The 15483-nt window shown below is 63.0% G+C and overlaps 1 protein-coding gene across 4 annotated transcripts; it reads right to left on the reverse strand.

Moving 5' to 3' along the window:
* Positions 1–889: 889 nt before the first annotated feature.
* TONSL (tonsoku like, DNA repair protein) lies at positions 890–12365 on the reverse strand. 4 transcript variants are annotated; one of them, XM_086337962.1, is made up of 26 exons: positions 11839–12365; positions 11643–11738; positions 11352–11494; positions 10635–10818; positions 10158–10287; positions 9764–9935; positions 9576–9690; positions 8891–9036; positions 8658–8810; positions 8377–8502; positions 8077–8263; positions 7640–7719; positions 7455–7544; positions 7096–7168; positions 6836–6999; positions 6631–6754; positions 5759–6516; positions 5576–5652; positions 5082–5232; positions 4923–5001; positions 4283–4584; positions 3970–4141; positions 3159–3334; positions 2686–2759; positions 2336–2469; positions 890–1144 (listed from the first exon to the last, which is right to left on the reverse strand). In XM_086337962.1, exons 1-26 carry the CDS (start codon positions 11999–12001, stop codon positions 951–953), a joined length of 4263 nt encoding a protein of 1420 aa, XP_086194088.1. In that variant the 5' UTR covers positions 12002–12365; the 3' UTR covers positions 890–950. The 4 variants fall into 4 exon arrangements, with proteins under 4 accessions (XP_086194088.1, XP_086194087.1, XP_086194091.1 ...); XM_086337961.1 differs by having other exon boundaries at positions 6631–6999; XM_086337965.1 differs by lacking the exon at positions 10635–10818 and having other exon boundaries at positions 11839–11903.
* Positions 12366–15483: the final 3118 nt, after the last annotated feature.

A 15483-nucleotide genomic window follows, 5' to 3' on the forward strand; every position in this document is an offset into this window, starting at 1 on the left:
AGAAACCTTAGAGCTTGTCTTACCGCTTGATAAGAAGCCCGCGGTAAACAAGGACCTACTGTATAGCGTGGGGAATTATGCAGTCTCTTGTAATAACCTATAATGGGAAAGAATCCGAAAAATAACGTGTGCATACACACATATAAGAAACTGAAGTAACACTGCAAGTTAACTGTGTGAAGGTTTGCCGCCCTTCCGACTATGCAGTCCATGGAATTCTCCAGGCCAGAATACTGGAGTGGGTAGCCCTTCCCGCAGGCCCTCCATTTGTAGCCTGTCTTCACGGATCGAGGTTGCTTTCACTGTTGATACAAAAGCTTGCATGCACGACGCTAAAACTGGCCCTGCTCCGGGGTCCAGCGAATGACCTCTTGCCTTCAGAGCTCCACCCCATCATGTGCCACCATTTTTAACGTGTGCCATTAAGAAGCAAGTAATTCAGATGTGCCTCTGCAGAACAGATGATCTCACCTCTTCCCTGCCTCCAAGGTTCTCTCCCCGCACCTAAAATCATCCTGCTTTTTGTGGGGGGCACTGAGGCTTGTGGGATCTTAATTCCCCTACCAGGGATCGAATCTAGCCATTGGCTGTGAAAGTGCAGAGTCCTAATCACCAGGGAATCCCCCCAACCTGTTTCTTTATACTGTAATGTCGCAAGCCCCTCGCCTTTGAGGAAGCAAATATGAGACCTGTCCTGCCATCACCTTGCTTGGCTGCCTTGTGAATAAATCCTTCCTCTGCTGCAAACCTTGGTCTCTGGGTTTTGGCTCGCTGTTTCCTGGGTAGACGAACCTGCTCCAGTAACACCCTCAGTTCCTGTGGGCTCTAAGCTTTACAACCCTGCCTTCCACCTCCCACTTGCCTTCCAAGGAGCAACAGCAGAGAGGGGTGGAAGCAGCAGTGGCTTCTTTATTAGAGGCCTGGGCAGGGCACACCATGGGGCTGGCCAGTCAGAGGTGCCTGAAGAAGAGCTTGGGGCCCTGGTCCAGGGTGCACACTTTGGGGCCCAGCTGGCTGGGCAACAGCTGGTGCAGGGCATTCCGGTCCTCAGCGGAGAGACGTCTGGTGCACAGCTGCAGCTCCTGCAGCTGCGCCACAACCTTGTCCCAGAGGTCCAGGCCCAGGGGGCCCTGGACAGCACAGCCTGCAGAGGGGAGGCAGAAGTCAGCCTTGGGGAGCTGCTCTTGGCAGGATGCAGCAGGAGTCCCGCGGGAGCCAGTGGGGTTTGTCTCGGGTCTCACAGGACTTTTTTCTTTACCAGTGTTGCCCTAGGGACGATATGCACTTCCCCTGAGGCCCCGAGGGCTGCAGTGAGGGGCATGAGCAAAGCCCAGGAGAGGCCAGATCATTCTCAAGGATGGAGGGTGCTCTCCCAGAGGCTGCCTGGGACTGCAGACCCCTCCCACAGCCAGTGGTCAGGCAGAAGGGAGGTCAGCTCTGAGACACTGCATTCACATCTGTGCCTCTGACAGTGTCTGATGATGTCTCTGTCCATAAGATGGACCCAGCATGGCTTCTTGGGAGTCTCAGGACACTGAACTGCCAATGCTCAATCCTCAGAGACCACAGAGTACCCAGCAGGGGGCTTGGTGAGAGCCTACAGGTGCCAGGAAGCCAGATGTGTGGGTAGCGGCCCCACAGCTGAGTGAGGGGTAGGTCGCCCACCAGCCTGCCTTCAGGAGGGCCTTCCTGAAGAACCAGCCTGGCCCTGTAGGGCAGTAGGCGAGGAGCAGGAAGAACCCAGGGGTCCCCAGTGTGCACACCCACCCCCAGCCCTGGTTCTCCTGGAGGGCCAAGTCTGGTCTGCCCTGCTCCCAGCCCAGCAGGACGCACCAGTTCACCCAATGCACCTCCCTGGGGTCGTTCTCAAGACGGGGTCCTGCAACAGGTGTGGCCAGAGAACCACCTAAGTCAGGCCACAGGCCTAGATGGTACGGTCAGGGCGCCCTGGCCAGAAGCAGAAGGGTCCCTCGGAGGCAGGTATTGCCACTCTAGGCTGACCTCCCCTCCCTCCCTCTGGACAATAGGAATGAAAAAGTCCCTGCGGCAGTGGGTCCCCCAGCCATGGTCTTGAGGGTCGGGCTGACCACGCTGGAGGCAGAGGCCTACGCTCCTCCCGCCCTGTGGTTTGAGGGGTGAGGCTTGCAGCTGCCTCTGGGCATGCTGGGCACTGTCCTCCACTTGAGCACCCAGGGGCCCCAGCTCCACTCTGCAGCCTGGCTAGTGGCAGGACGGCCCCTTCAGAGGAGGCACCTGGGCCTCAGGCAAGTTCCCAAGCAGGGGCTGTGTCACCAGCTCCAGTTGGGCAGCTGCGGCCGCCACACCCAGAGCTCACCTGACAGGCCCAGGAAGCTGAGGCCTTGGGGCCGCTTTTGGAGGATAGACAGGAGCTCCTCCAGGCCAGCACTGCTGACCTCAGGGTTGGCAGACAGGTCCAGCGAGACCAGTGAGCGGCAGAGAGGGAGACATCTGAGACAGGGCAGAAGCCTGGGGGTCAGTTTCCGTCATGAGGGGAAGCTGCCCCAGGTGACACCAGACACTCCTGAGAGCCACTGAAGCTAGAGGCCATGGCTCATGGGTGACAGGAGGACCCAGCGGAAGGATGTGAGAGCCCGAGGGAGGCAGGTCGTGAGGCCCCAGCCTCCCAGCTATGCGACCAGACCCGCAGGGTAGTGGCAGCATTACCTGCTCAGAGCTCTCACATCTTTGTCGCCCAGGTGGTTTGCTGACAGGCTCAGGTGCTCCAGGACGCAGCCTTCCTAGACATCAGAGAGGGACACCTGCCCTCCCTGCCTCCCAGTAGAGGCCCTACACCCAGGGCGCCAGACACCGCCCCCATTCCTTGAGAATGATGGAGTGAAGCATGCCTGACCCCCGAAGCCAGAGGGGGCAGCGTCTCCCCAAGTCTGCAGGTCAGAAGGAAATGCTTCTACCCAGAGGAGTGGGTCATACTTGGCACACCATGACGTGATCTCAGTAGACCCGCGCCACCCAGGCGCCTTTCCTGTTGGCCAGGACCTCGGAACCCGAGGCAAGCAGGTCTATAGAAAGAGTTCCCCACCCCTGTTCTCTCCCAACTTGCACCCTCTCCCAGCTCCCCCACCCCCAGTCCTGGGGGTCAAAGTGCCTCTGGCTTAGTGCCCCCCTTGAATGAGTACCTGGCTCAGGTAGTGAACCACAGGGTCCGTGAGGCCGAGGTCACTCTTGCCAGTGGCCACAGAGCTCAGCTCCAGGCGCAGGAGGCTGTGTGCCGGCAGGCTCCCCAGGACTTGGCCCAGAGCAGTGGGGCCCAGGCCATTGTAGGACAGGGACAGTGTCTTCAGGCACTTGGTGTCTATATGAAGGCCAGAACCTCCATCAGGTTCCTCCCTGTCCCCAGGCCTTGGCCCAGAGCCCCCGTGACCCTTGGGAGGCTGTCACTGTCTCCGAGGTTCTATGTACTGGGAAATGGGGTCTCGGCCCAGGGTCTCACGCTGGGGAGGGGGCAGCACCAAACTCCTGAGCTCAGTTTCTTCCCACCACTTCTGGGTACCCGACCTGTCCCTACTCATGCCAGGGTGGCCCCAAGACTGGTACACCCACACATGGTGGGGCAGGGCTGGGTGGGGGCACTCCGTCTACCACCCAAGTCCCAGCCCCTCCTCCCCTCTGCTGCGCTCCCAGCTCTGAGCCCCACTTCCTAGCTCAGGCGTCCGTGGAAAACCTCCTGGAGGATGCTCAGTTTCCCGCCTCTTGGTGCTGGGACTGCGGGTGGAATCGTCTCCCACAAACAGAATGCTCAGAGCTGGGGAGCAACAGGGCTGGGCCTGCAGTATATGTAGCTGGGACTGGGTCTGGGTCTTGGGGGGCTGCCCAGGCCAGGCAAGCCACCCCCATGTCCACTCACATGCTCCCGAGAGCCAAACTGGTGCCCTGGTTTGAGGCTCTCTGAACCCCTGGGGCCGGGGAGTGGATGTGCCAGCAGCTCACCTTGGAAGGCACTGCCCAGGGCCACCTGATGGCTCAGGAAGAAGCTGGGGCCAAAGCCACAGGCCTGGAGGTGCAGGGTGCAAAGCACGGGGCAGGCCCGCAGGATGGAGGCCAGGGCCTGGCCACAGCCATCCCCGAGGGGGTTCATGCTCAAGTCCAGCTCTTCCAAGTTCTGTGGGAGACACAAGGCCCCCAGAGGGTCTGGTGTTTGAGACCTGGATCTGGGCGCCGGCCAGTGCTCTCAACCGCACCTTCCCACCAGGGATGGGCTGGATGTGGACACTCAGATGCTGCTGTTCCCCGTTCCTCTTACCTGCAAGGTGGTCTGCCCCAGGAGGCCTGCAGCAAGCTGGCGCAGGCCTTCAGGGCCCAGGTGGTTAGAGGACAGGTCAAGGAGGGTCAGGCCGGGCACGGTGTCCAGGGTGGCCAGCAGCTCAGCAACACACCCATCCCCTAGCCGGTTCCCGGCCAGGCGAAGCTCCCGGAGTGCCGAGTGCAGCTTCAGGGCCCGCAGCAGCGGCGTGAGCTGGGCCTGGCGCAGTGCCAGGGAGCAGGCACTGAATGTGGGGGCTGAGCCCTGGTGCTCCACGGCCTGTAGCACCTGCTGGTGCTCCCCTGGGGAGGGACATGGTGTCACCAGGACAGGTTCCGCCTGTCCTGCCCTGGGAGTCAGTGGTGGCCAGTCAGGCGGCACCCTGCCCCCTGCTCCAGCATGAGCTCCAGGGCCCCAAGGCATGCTGCAGAGCCAGGGTGCGTGGTGCTGACCCACCTCCAGATGGAGCCACCTCCTGCCCCCACTACCTACACCTTAGGGGGCCGCTAGGTAGGGGAGGAAACCCTGAGGCCAGATGTGGCGGGGGGACCCCGGTCAATGCCTGGGGTCCTGAGACTGAAGGCCGTGGGCCTGGTCTAGTTCTCTGCCCAGGTCTCCGCAGGACTGCCTGGACCCTTACCTTGCTCCAGGGTCTGGCAGGCCCGGCGGTAGCGGTCCCTCAGTGGGGGGAGGTCCCACGAAGTCACCTCAGCCAACACCTGGCGAGCAGCAGTGGTGAGTGGCCCCGACCCGTCCTAGAGGACGCCCCCAGCTCAGGGCCCTGGCTCTGGCCACTTACCTCCTCGTTGCTCTGCAGCACGTCGGGGATGGGGTCCTGAGGGGCCAGCAGGGCCCCCTCTTTCTGCAGGGAGAGCCGAGGCAACAGCCCGGAGGCCTGGTAGTGACGCTGGGCGGCCTGCTCAGCCAGCCAGGCCACGGAGTGGGCCTCCCTGTGCGGGCACAGGTACAGGCTGAGTACAGGCAGGTTCTTGCCCTGCCACCTTGGGGTGCGCAGCTCCTCCCTCTCCTTCTGTCCGCCTGCGACGTGCACACCGGGGCACCTCTGGGCCACTCCTAGGGATCCCAGGGCCTGGCGGACCACTCGGGGCCTTCCTGAGCCCGTGCCTGCCGGCACCTCCCCGCAAGCAGTCCCCCAGGGGCAAGGGATAGGGCCAGGTGGGCTCTCATCACAGGTCTCATCTCAACAAGGGCCCTCTACTGCCCCCGGGCACCACCCCCAGCACAGAGCCCACGGAGGCACAGCGAGCTGGGCGCCGGGAGGAGACACCTTACCGGTGTGGAACGGGAATGAGGAAGAGGTTGTCCTGAACTCGAACTCGGACTCGGATGGGAGGGGGCAGGACCTGACCCTAGGGGTGGGGGCAGGGAAGAAGGGGCTGAAGCCAGGAGAGACAGGCCCCTGCCCGTCCTCTCCCACAGCCTGGGTGGCACTCTGCCCCAGGTGTGAGCACCCACCGGGAGGTGGCCTGCTGTGGGGTTTTCTCCAGTGGGCGCCACGACCCTGGGGACGTCGGGGCTCCGTGCGGGCTCTGTGGCCTGGCTGTTGGCTCTGTCTGCTCTGACCGGCGTGCTCCGGCTCTCGAGATAGGGCAACCGGCTCTGCCGGGCCTGGGCCCGGGGCCTGCGTGCCGTGTCGCTGCCTGGGCCGGAGGCACGGTGTCTGCCGCCATCCCCACTGCTCTGGGGGCGGGCTGGGCAGCGGCCCCGGTGACCAGGGCTCATTGGGAAGTCTTCCTCCAGCCAGTCCCCGGCCAAGCACTCCTCCTGAGGGATGAGTGCCGCTTGGGGGATGGGAATCTCGCTGGGCCCTCGCAGTGGACTGGGGCCCAGGCGGCAGGTCTGGGCACTGCCCACTCCACGGATGGCCTCCCGGTAGGCAGCCCAGCTGGTACTTGTTGTGGCTGCCTCCCTATCGCTGGCAGGCCCGGGCATTGGGGCCTTGGTCTGCAGTGATGGGCTGGCGTGCCGGGGCCTCTTCTGGGTGGGCTGGGACGGGCCAGCACTGTCCTCGCCCTCTGAGCTGCTACTGCTGGCCACTTTGTGCCTGCTCCTCCGAGGTCTGGCCACAGTGGACACTGCCAGCCCCTGGGACACTCTGGTGCTGGCTTCACAGACCTCTGGGGTTCCTGGGCAAGGACTTGAGGGAGGAGAGGTCTCAGGGTCAAACAGATGGTTACTTGGGAGGGTCTGTGGAGCCTGGGAGCTGTGGGGAGCTGCGGAGAGAGCAATCTCTTGTGAGACAGTGCCTGGCACATGACCGCCACCCTGGGCCCAAGACTCTCAGGCTAAGGAGCGGAATCCCCAGGGGCAGAGGAGGCCCTGCTTACCTCGACCCAAGGAGGCCACTTGGAGAAGCCTCCCCATGGCAGCTGCCTTCTCCTGCGTCTCACTGTCCAAATCCTTGCCGTATAGCTTCACCCACTGCTGCAGCGTCTCCAGCGGGTTGTGGCCCTGGGGGTACCAGTTGGGCAGGGTTGGTGGCAGTAACTCCACCCACCGCTGCCCACGCCCTCCTGGCCTGTGTCCACTCACCTTCCTGGTGCGGAGGGTGACAGATGCTCCTCGCTCGATGAGCAGCTCAGCCACCTCAAAGTGGCCACAGTTGAGGGCATCATGCAGGGGTGTGATGCCATCACAGCCCTGGCCGCCTGGGTCATCCACCGTAGCCCCGTGGTCCAGCAGGAAACGGACGATGTCTGCGGACAGGTGCATGAGCTGGCTCCCAGGCCCTCTCTCGGGAGGGACACATTCCCTCTCCCCATCACAGGCCAGAACCCCCGTCCCATGCTCACCCAGATGCCCGTAGTTGCAGGCCTCGTGCAGGGGTGTCCAGCCACAGTAGTCCCGAGGGTTTAGGGGGTGGCCCTGTGACCAAGAATGGGAAGGAGCCTGGCCCCGAGTGCCCCCACCAACCTAGTCTTTCCCTGGCACTGAAGCCTGCAGAAGGCGCCACGGGCGCACCCCTCAGCCTGGCCTGGCCCAGATCACAGAACAAAGAGATGCTCCCTACGAGGAGGGACAGGGTCCCCAGTTCTGGCTCTGGCCCTCCAGCCCTGCCCTGTTCCCTGGGGAGACGGCCCAGTCTGTGGGGGCGGTGCCTACCTGCCTCACCAGGTCCTGGGCGCGGCCCAGCCTGCAGGGGGGTGCCTACCTGTCTCACAAGGTCTTGAACGCGGCCCAGCTGGCCCTCGATGCAGGCTCGGTGCAGCAGCGTCTCTCCCACGTCGTTTCGCCGGCTCCACTGTGGGCACAGCCCAGGACGGGGGCACAGGCGTGAGGGGCTGGATGGCACCAGTGACCACAGAACGGTCACTGTCCTCAGCCCGCGGTCCTCACCTTGTTCACCCTCTGCCGGCCCAGGCAGCCTCGTAGCTCCTCATCCTCCTCCAGTGGCGGGGAAGCATCGGCTTCGTTCTCTGTAGCAGAGCCAAGCCCGCCACCCCATGTGAGCTGGTCCCTGCGCCGAGGCCTCCTGAGCTGAGACTGCCCGTGGGTCAGTCTCCCCCAGCCCCAGACCTCCGCTATTTCTTTTCCAGGTCCTGCCCTCGATGAGAGCAGCTGACGCCGGGCGCAGGTGTCCTTCACTGTGCAACACCTGTGTGCGCCCACCCTCCCAGCACCTGCTTCTCCACCGTGGGTGCCTCTCACCCAACTGCTTAGTGGACAGCATCCCTCTTCCACCTGCCGGGTGCCCAGCTGTTCCCTCCTCAGGAGTCAGAAGCCCGTGAGCTGGCCCCAGCCACCCCAAGCAGGCGCCAGGGAGCGAGCCTCACCACTCTCGGAGAGCTCCAGCTCCGTGGCCTCCAGAGCATCGTCGTCCTCCTCGTCCTCCTTGTCCTCCCCGTCCCCCTCGTCCTCGTCTCCAGCCGCTATCAGTTCCTGCAGCCTGGTTTCGGTGCTGGGGGCCTCCTGGGGCTGCAGCCTCAGCTGTACAGCATGGAGGTGCTGCAAGATCTGCCTCTGAGGAGAGGGGGCACCCAGCTCAGGGCCGTGGGCGAGACAGGGCCTCGGACAGTCAGGCTCCGGGGAAGCTGTGTGCGGGATCCCAGCGTGGGTGGGCAGGCGCTCCCCACCTGCAGCTGGGGCTGCCCGGCCAGCTGGGCGCAGCCAAGAGCCTTCTGGAAGCACAGCGCCAGCACCTCGTAGGCGTCGCCAGCCTCCTCACGGGACAGGGCAATGTTCAACCAGGTCTTGGCCTCCTGGAGGAGAAGCACAAAGTTGACGGCTGTGGCCCCCGCTGCCAAACACGAGATGGCGGGTGGCCGCCCCGGGGGTGCAAGGCCCCCCGTGCCCACCCCCAAGGGTGGCAGCCCTGTGATGGAGCCTCAGGCAGGACGGGGCCATGACTGCTCACCTCCAGGGGGTTGCCCTCCTGCAGCTTCAGTTCCGCTTCGTAATGGTGCACAGCCTGGCGGTGGTCCTTCATGTCCCCCAGGGTGGCAGCCAGGGACACGTGGATGACGGCCAGCTCGGGCCCCGGCCTGCTGAGCAGCTCTGCAAAGCGCAGCTGGGGGGCAGCTGCCGTCAGGCCAGGGCTGTGCCACCCCCTGTAGCCCCTGCCATCCGCCATGCCCGCTTGGCACACACCTGCTTCTGGTAGGCTGCAGCGGCCTTGGGAAAGTCGCCTGCCTTGGAGAACAGGTCCCCCAGCTGCTCACAGATGCCCATGGCAACCTTGGGGTCACTCTCCTCGGACTCCTCTAGTCGCTGCTGCAGCTGGACCACCGCCAGCACTGTCGGAAAGAGCCTTATGCAGGGATGGCCAGTGCGGGCCTGACCCAGCTCCAGCACCCACCAGACCCAGCCTCTGCTCACCCCCAGTAAGGGGGTGGTAGGAGGGGCTACCTTGTGGGGTCACAGCAAGAGAACCAACTAAGTTCAGCACAGGTTAGGGACTGGCCTGTGGCAGGGATGCAGGCAGGGGCCCTGGTGACCACTACTTATCAATGGAGGACACCGGGCCACTTATCAGTCCCACTAGGCCATACTCCCGCCATTAAGCAGGACGTTTTTTGTCTTAGGTCTGCCAGTGAAGACGCTGGCTTATGAGCAGACACCAGCCTCCTGACCACCCAGGGTGCCTCCTACACTCCTTGCTGAATGGAGGCTCAGAGAACCGTAAGACCCCTCCTAACCGGAAGTGGAGAGGATGGGCCTCTCCTGATGGTGCCCCCTCCCCAAGGACACATACCCTGGCCTCATCTGCTGAAAGAAGGAGCCCTCCCTACCCTGTCTTGGGGGGTCGAGACCCCAGGGCCCCTCCTAGGCTCACCATACTTCAGGGTCCGGCAGACTGAAGCTTTCTGCAAAGGCTTCTGGGAGCCGAGCCGATAGGCCTTCTTCAAGGCTCTCTTGGCAGCCAGGAAATCCCCAAGGTCTAGGAGGACCTGGGGGGCAAGGGAAGGTAAGCCTGCAGGCCCCCGAAGGCCCAAGCCCACCCGAGGGCCGAGCCCAGGGCACCTGCGAGAGCAGCAGGCAGCACTCGCTCTCCAGGAAGGCCTGCTTCAGGACGCGCGCGCACTCCCGCGCCCCCTCCAGACAGCGCATGGCCTGCGAGTGCTGCCCCCGCCGCCAGTGGATGGCCCCCAGGTTGTAGCGGGCTCGAAACAGGTCTTCATACAGGTGGTTCTGCCTGTGGGGGGATGGGGCTGTCGGTGCCCGGGGCTTCTGCACAGGGACAGCAGAGCAGGCACCCACGGACCCCACCGAGGGCTCCGGCCCCACAAAGTCAAGCCAAGCCTCTGCTCCCAGGAGACTGACGGGGCACAGGGGTGAGCCAGCTGGCTGCCCTCGCCCTGGCCACTTCCTCCAGGGGCAGGAACCCAGATGCCCCTGGGGCCTGGTGGGCACTTACTCGGCCAGGAAGATGCTCTTCTTGAAGTAGGCACTGCACAGGGCCACCTGCTGCAGGCTCTCGCAGGTGAGGCCCAGGTTGAGGTAGATTCGGGTCCTCATCTCACTCAGCTCTCGCTTGGGCAGTGAACCTGGAAGACACCCCTGCAGACACTCAGTGCCCCACCCCCATTTGGGGTCTCCGGCCTCTCCCTGATCCTCCTCTAGCCTCTCCCTGTAGGTGCCAGGGGTTCTGGTGCAGATAGAGTGAAGGGAATAGAGCAAAGGCAGCCAGATCTGAGGTCAGGAGGAGCACGGGATTTGCAAGGCCGCAAAGTGGGGGGTGTGGGTGTGGGTGGCTTCTGAGAGCCAGTCTCAGCCTCACAAAGGGAGGAACCTAGACAGGGGACCCATCACATGGGCAAGGAGGCTGTAGCCTCTTCTCCCTGCAAAGCACAGGAAGCCAAAGTGGGGGAGGGCGAGGCCTAAGGGCAGTCACCCTGCAGCTTCTCATCCAGGATAGCCAAGCTTTTCTCGAAGGCATCCTGTGCCTGCTGCAAGGCGTCCTGGGACTGGTGGTGGTCATAGATGTCCAGGTGGGTGCGGCCAATGGTGGCCCAGGCCCTCTGCTGCTCAACGTGGTTGGAGAGGGCACACGCTAGCTCCAGGTAGCGGTGCTGGTGCTGGAGGCACAGAAGAATGGCCACTGTGAGCCAACCCCCACCGCAAGCAAGCCCCACATGTCCCCCAAGCCCCCAGGTGCAGGCCGAAGCCAGGCTGCACACACACTGTTTCCTCTATGCCAAGCGCTGCCTGTGGGGACGGTGGCACCACATGCTAACCATCCAGTCACACGAGGAGAGACTGACTGGGAGTCATTGGTGCTGCGGGAACACAGAAGCCAGGGCAGTTCTGTGTGGATAAAAGGTCTGGAATCCCACCCAGCCAGCCCCCGGTGATTTCAGCTCCAGTAACATGTTCATCAGTGGTTTCTGGAGCCACGCTCCCAGGAGAGGCTGTGGTGCATGCATCCAAGGACCAGGTGACCACTGCTGGTGCAGGGCTCTCTGAAGCCGAAGCCGCATCGCACCATGTCCCCCTCTTCCCTCCAGCCAGAGGCCTGGACGGCAGAGACCTGGCAGGCTCTGCCCCCAGGAGATGCAAACCACGGAGTGTTGACTGTGGCCAGCGTGGGGGCGGGCCGGTCTCCGCCCACCTGCAGGGCAGCCGAGTAGTCTTCCATCTCCGCCAGCCGCTCTCCGATTTTGCGGTGGGCCACGGCGCAGCCCAGGGGGTCGTCGGTGGTCTCCAGGAGCTGCAGCTCTTGCTGGTGCTCTCGCAGTGCCTCCGCGTAGCAGCCTGGGTGGGCGGGACAGGCTTCAGTCAGACTGAGCAGTGGGCCAGGGGAGCAAGGCCAGTGAGATGGCGGCCGGCCGGTACTCAGGAAGCCCTCACCCCTGGTCCTCCCGATCCCAGGCCTCTACGGCCCCTACTCCACCTCACGCACCATGGCTGGCCAGGAGCTCCCCTAGCTGGTGGCAGACAGAGGCCTCCTCCCGCAGCTGGCCGCTCCTCTGGGCCTTAGTTTTGGCCTTGCTCAGCTCTGCAGAGAGAATAACGAGGCCTGAGCGCTGAGCCTCTCCGCACGGGAGGGCCAGGGCCGTCTCCAGCCCCCGCGCTCGGGCGCTTTTCTCGGGACTCACGGCGAAGCTCGCGCTCCAGGCTCATCCTGTAGTCGCCGCGCCCGGGGTTCCGGACTTCCCGCGCTCTCTGCTGGCGCGGCGGCCCCGCCCTTCCTGGCCCCGCACGCAGTCCCGGTCCTGCTGCGGAGCATCTCGGGAAGTGTAGTCTAGGCGCCCAAAGCATCCTGGGAGTTGTAGTAGGGCTGCGCTAGCGCTCGAAGCGTGGAAGGCGCCTTCAGCCCCCGGGTCTTCTGCGCGCGGAGCCCGGGTCCCGCCCCACGATCGCAGCGGCCCTTGGGGTGAGGTCTCCCGGGCTCCCGCCGCTTGCTGCCGCTGTTCTGGACACCCGCGCGACCTGGTCTGAGGAACGCACTGCCCTCGCAGGAGAGGAGAGGAAGGCCTCGGGGACCACGGGCACTTGGGCGCTCGGATCTGTGTCCCCGCAGAACCCGCATCAGCCGCGAACGTGCCGGAGTCCTCACACGCGGGAACTCCGACCTCCAGTGCTGCCGGCGGGAGGGGGGGGGTTTGAGTTCCAAAATGAACTGAACTTCTCAGTGTGCTCGACGGTTGTATTCCTGGAAAACTCAGCGTGCGCTCGTTAAAACTGCAAAACCGTCGTGTGCTGAGAGGTAAAGGGGGCAGGATCCGAGCCTGGAGCGCTGTGGCCTCAAAGCCGGGAGATCCGGGGCGTGGGGAGCCCTGGCGACCTCTAAGTGCCCGTCCTGTACCCCACGCCTGGAGAACCAAACACCTGCTAGGCCGTGTGGCTCTGTCCCCGCTGCCATTGCGGGTCCCTGGGCCCTAGGTGCCAGGGCTAGCGCCCCAAAGGCCCTAGAGGAGGTCTGGAAGGACTGGGAGGCAAATGTAATGAAATGGGGCTTCCCTGAGACCGTAAAGAATCTGCCTGCAATGCAGGAGACCTGAGTTTGATCCCTGGGTCAGGAAGATCCCCTGGAGAAGGGAATGCCTATCCATTCCAGTATTCTTGCCTGGAGAATTCCATAGACAAAGGAACCTGGCCGGCTGTAGTCCATGGGGTCACAAAGAATCAGAAATGGAGTCAGACCCAATGGGGTAAAACTCTCAGCCAGTGGATGGGCAGCAAGGCCTGTTGGGGAGGGAGCTGTATAGAGGGCTGCTGGTCCTCAGGTCCAGGGAAGGTTGCCCAGGGCCAGTGGGTGGCTGCAGGGGTGGGGTGAGGCTGAGCTTGGGGAGCTGCAGGAGGGCCTACTCTCAGCCTCCTTGAAGGGTGTAGGGCTCTCCACTGCCCCCCACCGTCCCCAACATGGATCCCAGGGACAGGAAACCAAGGTGGCTGCTTGGCAGGTGGGCTGTGAGGTTCCAGGGGCACAGTGAGATGCAGGGTGGGGATGGGGGAGTCAAGTCGTGGGAACAGACTGTCCCAGCTGAACAGGGTGTCTCCCAACACCTCTGTGCCTCCAGCCCTCCAGCACCAGCATCCATAGGGCAGCTCAGGTTCTGGGCCTGATCCCATTTCATAGAGGACCCAGCTTCTCTAGCCTTGGCCTTCTGCACCCGTCAGACAGGGATGCGCATCCAAGGCACTGCCAGCCAGAGCTGGGGGCCTGGGGTGAGGAGACTGCAAGTTGGGGCCAGCCTCAGCCCCTGGCTGGGAGACCCATCCGTGAGGCTGTCTTGTAAGGAAATACAAACAAAACTTGGCTTGGAACTTTTTAAAAACTATAGAGACAGAAAATATCCGAAGAGATTATAGACCACAAAAGCAACGTAGTATGTTGTAAAAATACCTCTTGACTCCTCTTTTTAAAAAAATTATTTTTTATTATTTTTGTAAATGTCTCACTTTGGGCTGAGAAATGTAGTGTTTAAAAGGAAGTGGGTGAGAGGGGGAAGTGGGGCTCGACCTGTGCCCCCAGGCCTGCCCCCACATCTGCTGAGGTTGCGCCCCCACATCTGCTGAGTTTGCACCCCCACCTTCACCAGCTCAGGATGCTAAGATGGACTGGGATCCTGGAGACAGACCACTGGGGCCTTCTCCTTTCTAACAACATGACTCGGACACCCTCCAGTAAACCAGTGACTCCTGGTGAGATGCCACAAGCAGGTTCATGGCACCAGCCTCCATCGGTGGCCAAGAACACTACAGTGTCCCAGGGTGCCCATCTCCACAGGCTGTAAGGCTCAGCTGCTGAGGTGACTGTCACAGGGTGTGGCTGTGGGATAGATTAGTAGTCTCGGGCACCCCTACGGGGGGAGCCTTGCCTGGGCACCAGCCTCCCCCGCCCAGTGCTGGCTCGCAGGCCGCTGGAGCTCCTGGGCTGTGCCCCTCCGTGCACAGCTGACCCGGGGTGGCAAAGTGCCGCTCCTCCTGGCCCTCCCCACACACGCAGCATGGCTCTCCCGGCCTTGGTTTCGCCCCCGTCACACACCTTCACCTGCCCACCCAGGCGGCCTGGCCCTCTGCCACCTCAGCTTCACACAGGCACCCACACACACACAGACCAGGTGAGCCTGCCCTGTCCTGCCTCCCCCCCAACATGGTCACTTCGGAACCCACAGAAAGGGTGTTTGGCCCCAAAAGACCTGAGATGGTGTCATGGCACCATTCCACACACAGGAGATGCAGCCTGCGTGGACCTGAATGTCCTCACCTGTGCCCACCGGCAGGTGCAGGCAGCCCTGGAGGGCAGTGGGACCACAGCAGGGTGTGGCTGGGAGTCTTTCTTTGTGGAGGGGAGGCAACACTGAGTCGGCCTTGCAGGAGTCGTCTCCCGCCAGCACCATGCCCTGGGTGTGGAACAGGGGAGCCCTGGGCCTGGGAGAGCTGCCTTGGCCACTAGGAACTGGGCTCAAGCTGTACCCCACAGCTCCTTCACCCCTCTGCTCAGCTCCCCCCAGAGAGCCAGGAGAGAGCAGCCCCCAGAGACAGGCCAGGGTGGCCCTGCCCACCAAGCCTGAAGTGGGGGCCAGGCCACCAGGCGCTGCTCCAGGCCCAGGTGGGCTGGCCTGCGGGGAGGGAACCAGCTCTTTGGTACTGAAAGCTGTGAGTGCGGGGAGCCTGGTCTCAGCAGGGCCCGCACCCGCTTCAAGAGCAGGCCTCGGGGTCCCAGGCAGGGCTCCTCCCCCCATGAGGCCCACAGGCCTGCACCTCGGGGGGCCACCTCCCTAGGGGAGGAACCACCTCCCTGGGGAGGAACCACCCTGCCCAGCGCTGACTTCCACTGGATGCAGGACCAGCGGATGGTCCCTGAGAGCAGTCTGGGGGCAGCTGGACCACTCAGACCCTCAGCCAGCCAGGCCTGCTCACTGCCAGCGCACCCCAAAACTCTCCTCATGACCTGAAGACACTGAGTCCTTGAGACTGAATAGAGAAGATAGAGTCTCTTTTGCTAAATTTGTGTAACTTAGACAAGAGCCCATAAAGGGTTTATTTTCCTGGGAAGAGACAGAAAATCACCCTGCATTCCGAAGAGCCTGCTGAGCCCTGTAGCTAAACCTTGCCTCCCTGGAGCAGCTGGGGGTGGGTGTGCTGGGGAAACTGACTGCTCGCTCCTCGAGGCCTACAACAGAGGGGGCAGCAACTCCAAGTCTCTCCTGAGGGATGGGCTCTGACCTTGGCCAAACTGAAGACCCCATTCTGTTCAACTATAGCCACGCCTTCCTCTTGAACAAAACAGAAAG

Source organism: Bos grunniens, chromosome 14 (genome assembly GCF_055505025.1).
Source record: "Bos grunniens cultivar Pamir isolate PY7600 chromosome 14, Bosgru_T2T1.0, whole genome shotgun sequence".
Classification (NCBI taxonomy): Eukaryota; Metazoa; Chordata; class Mammalia; order Artiodactyla; family Bovidae; genus Bos; species Bos grunniens.

Bases quoted from the DNA above. Each gene is read 5' to 3' on its own strand.
- TONSL (XM_086337961.1), bottom strand. From the start codon at position 12,001: ATGCTTTGGGCGCCTAGACTACACTTCCCGAGATGCTCCGCAGCAGGA. The intron at 11,739-11,838 runs GTGAGTCCCGAG...TTCTCTCTGCAG, and splicing joins CCTGGAGCGCGAGCTTCGCC to AGCTGAGCAAGGCCAAAACT. The intron at 5,653-5,758 runs GTGGGTGCTCAC...CCCCACCCCTAG, and splicing joins CCACAGCAGGCCACCTCCCG to GGTCAGGTCCTGCCCCCTCC.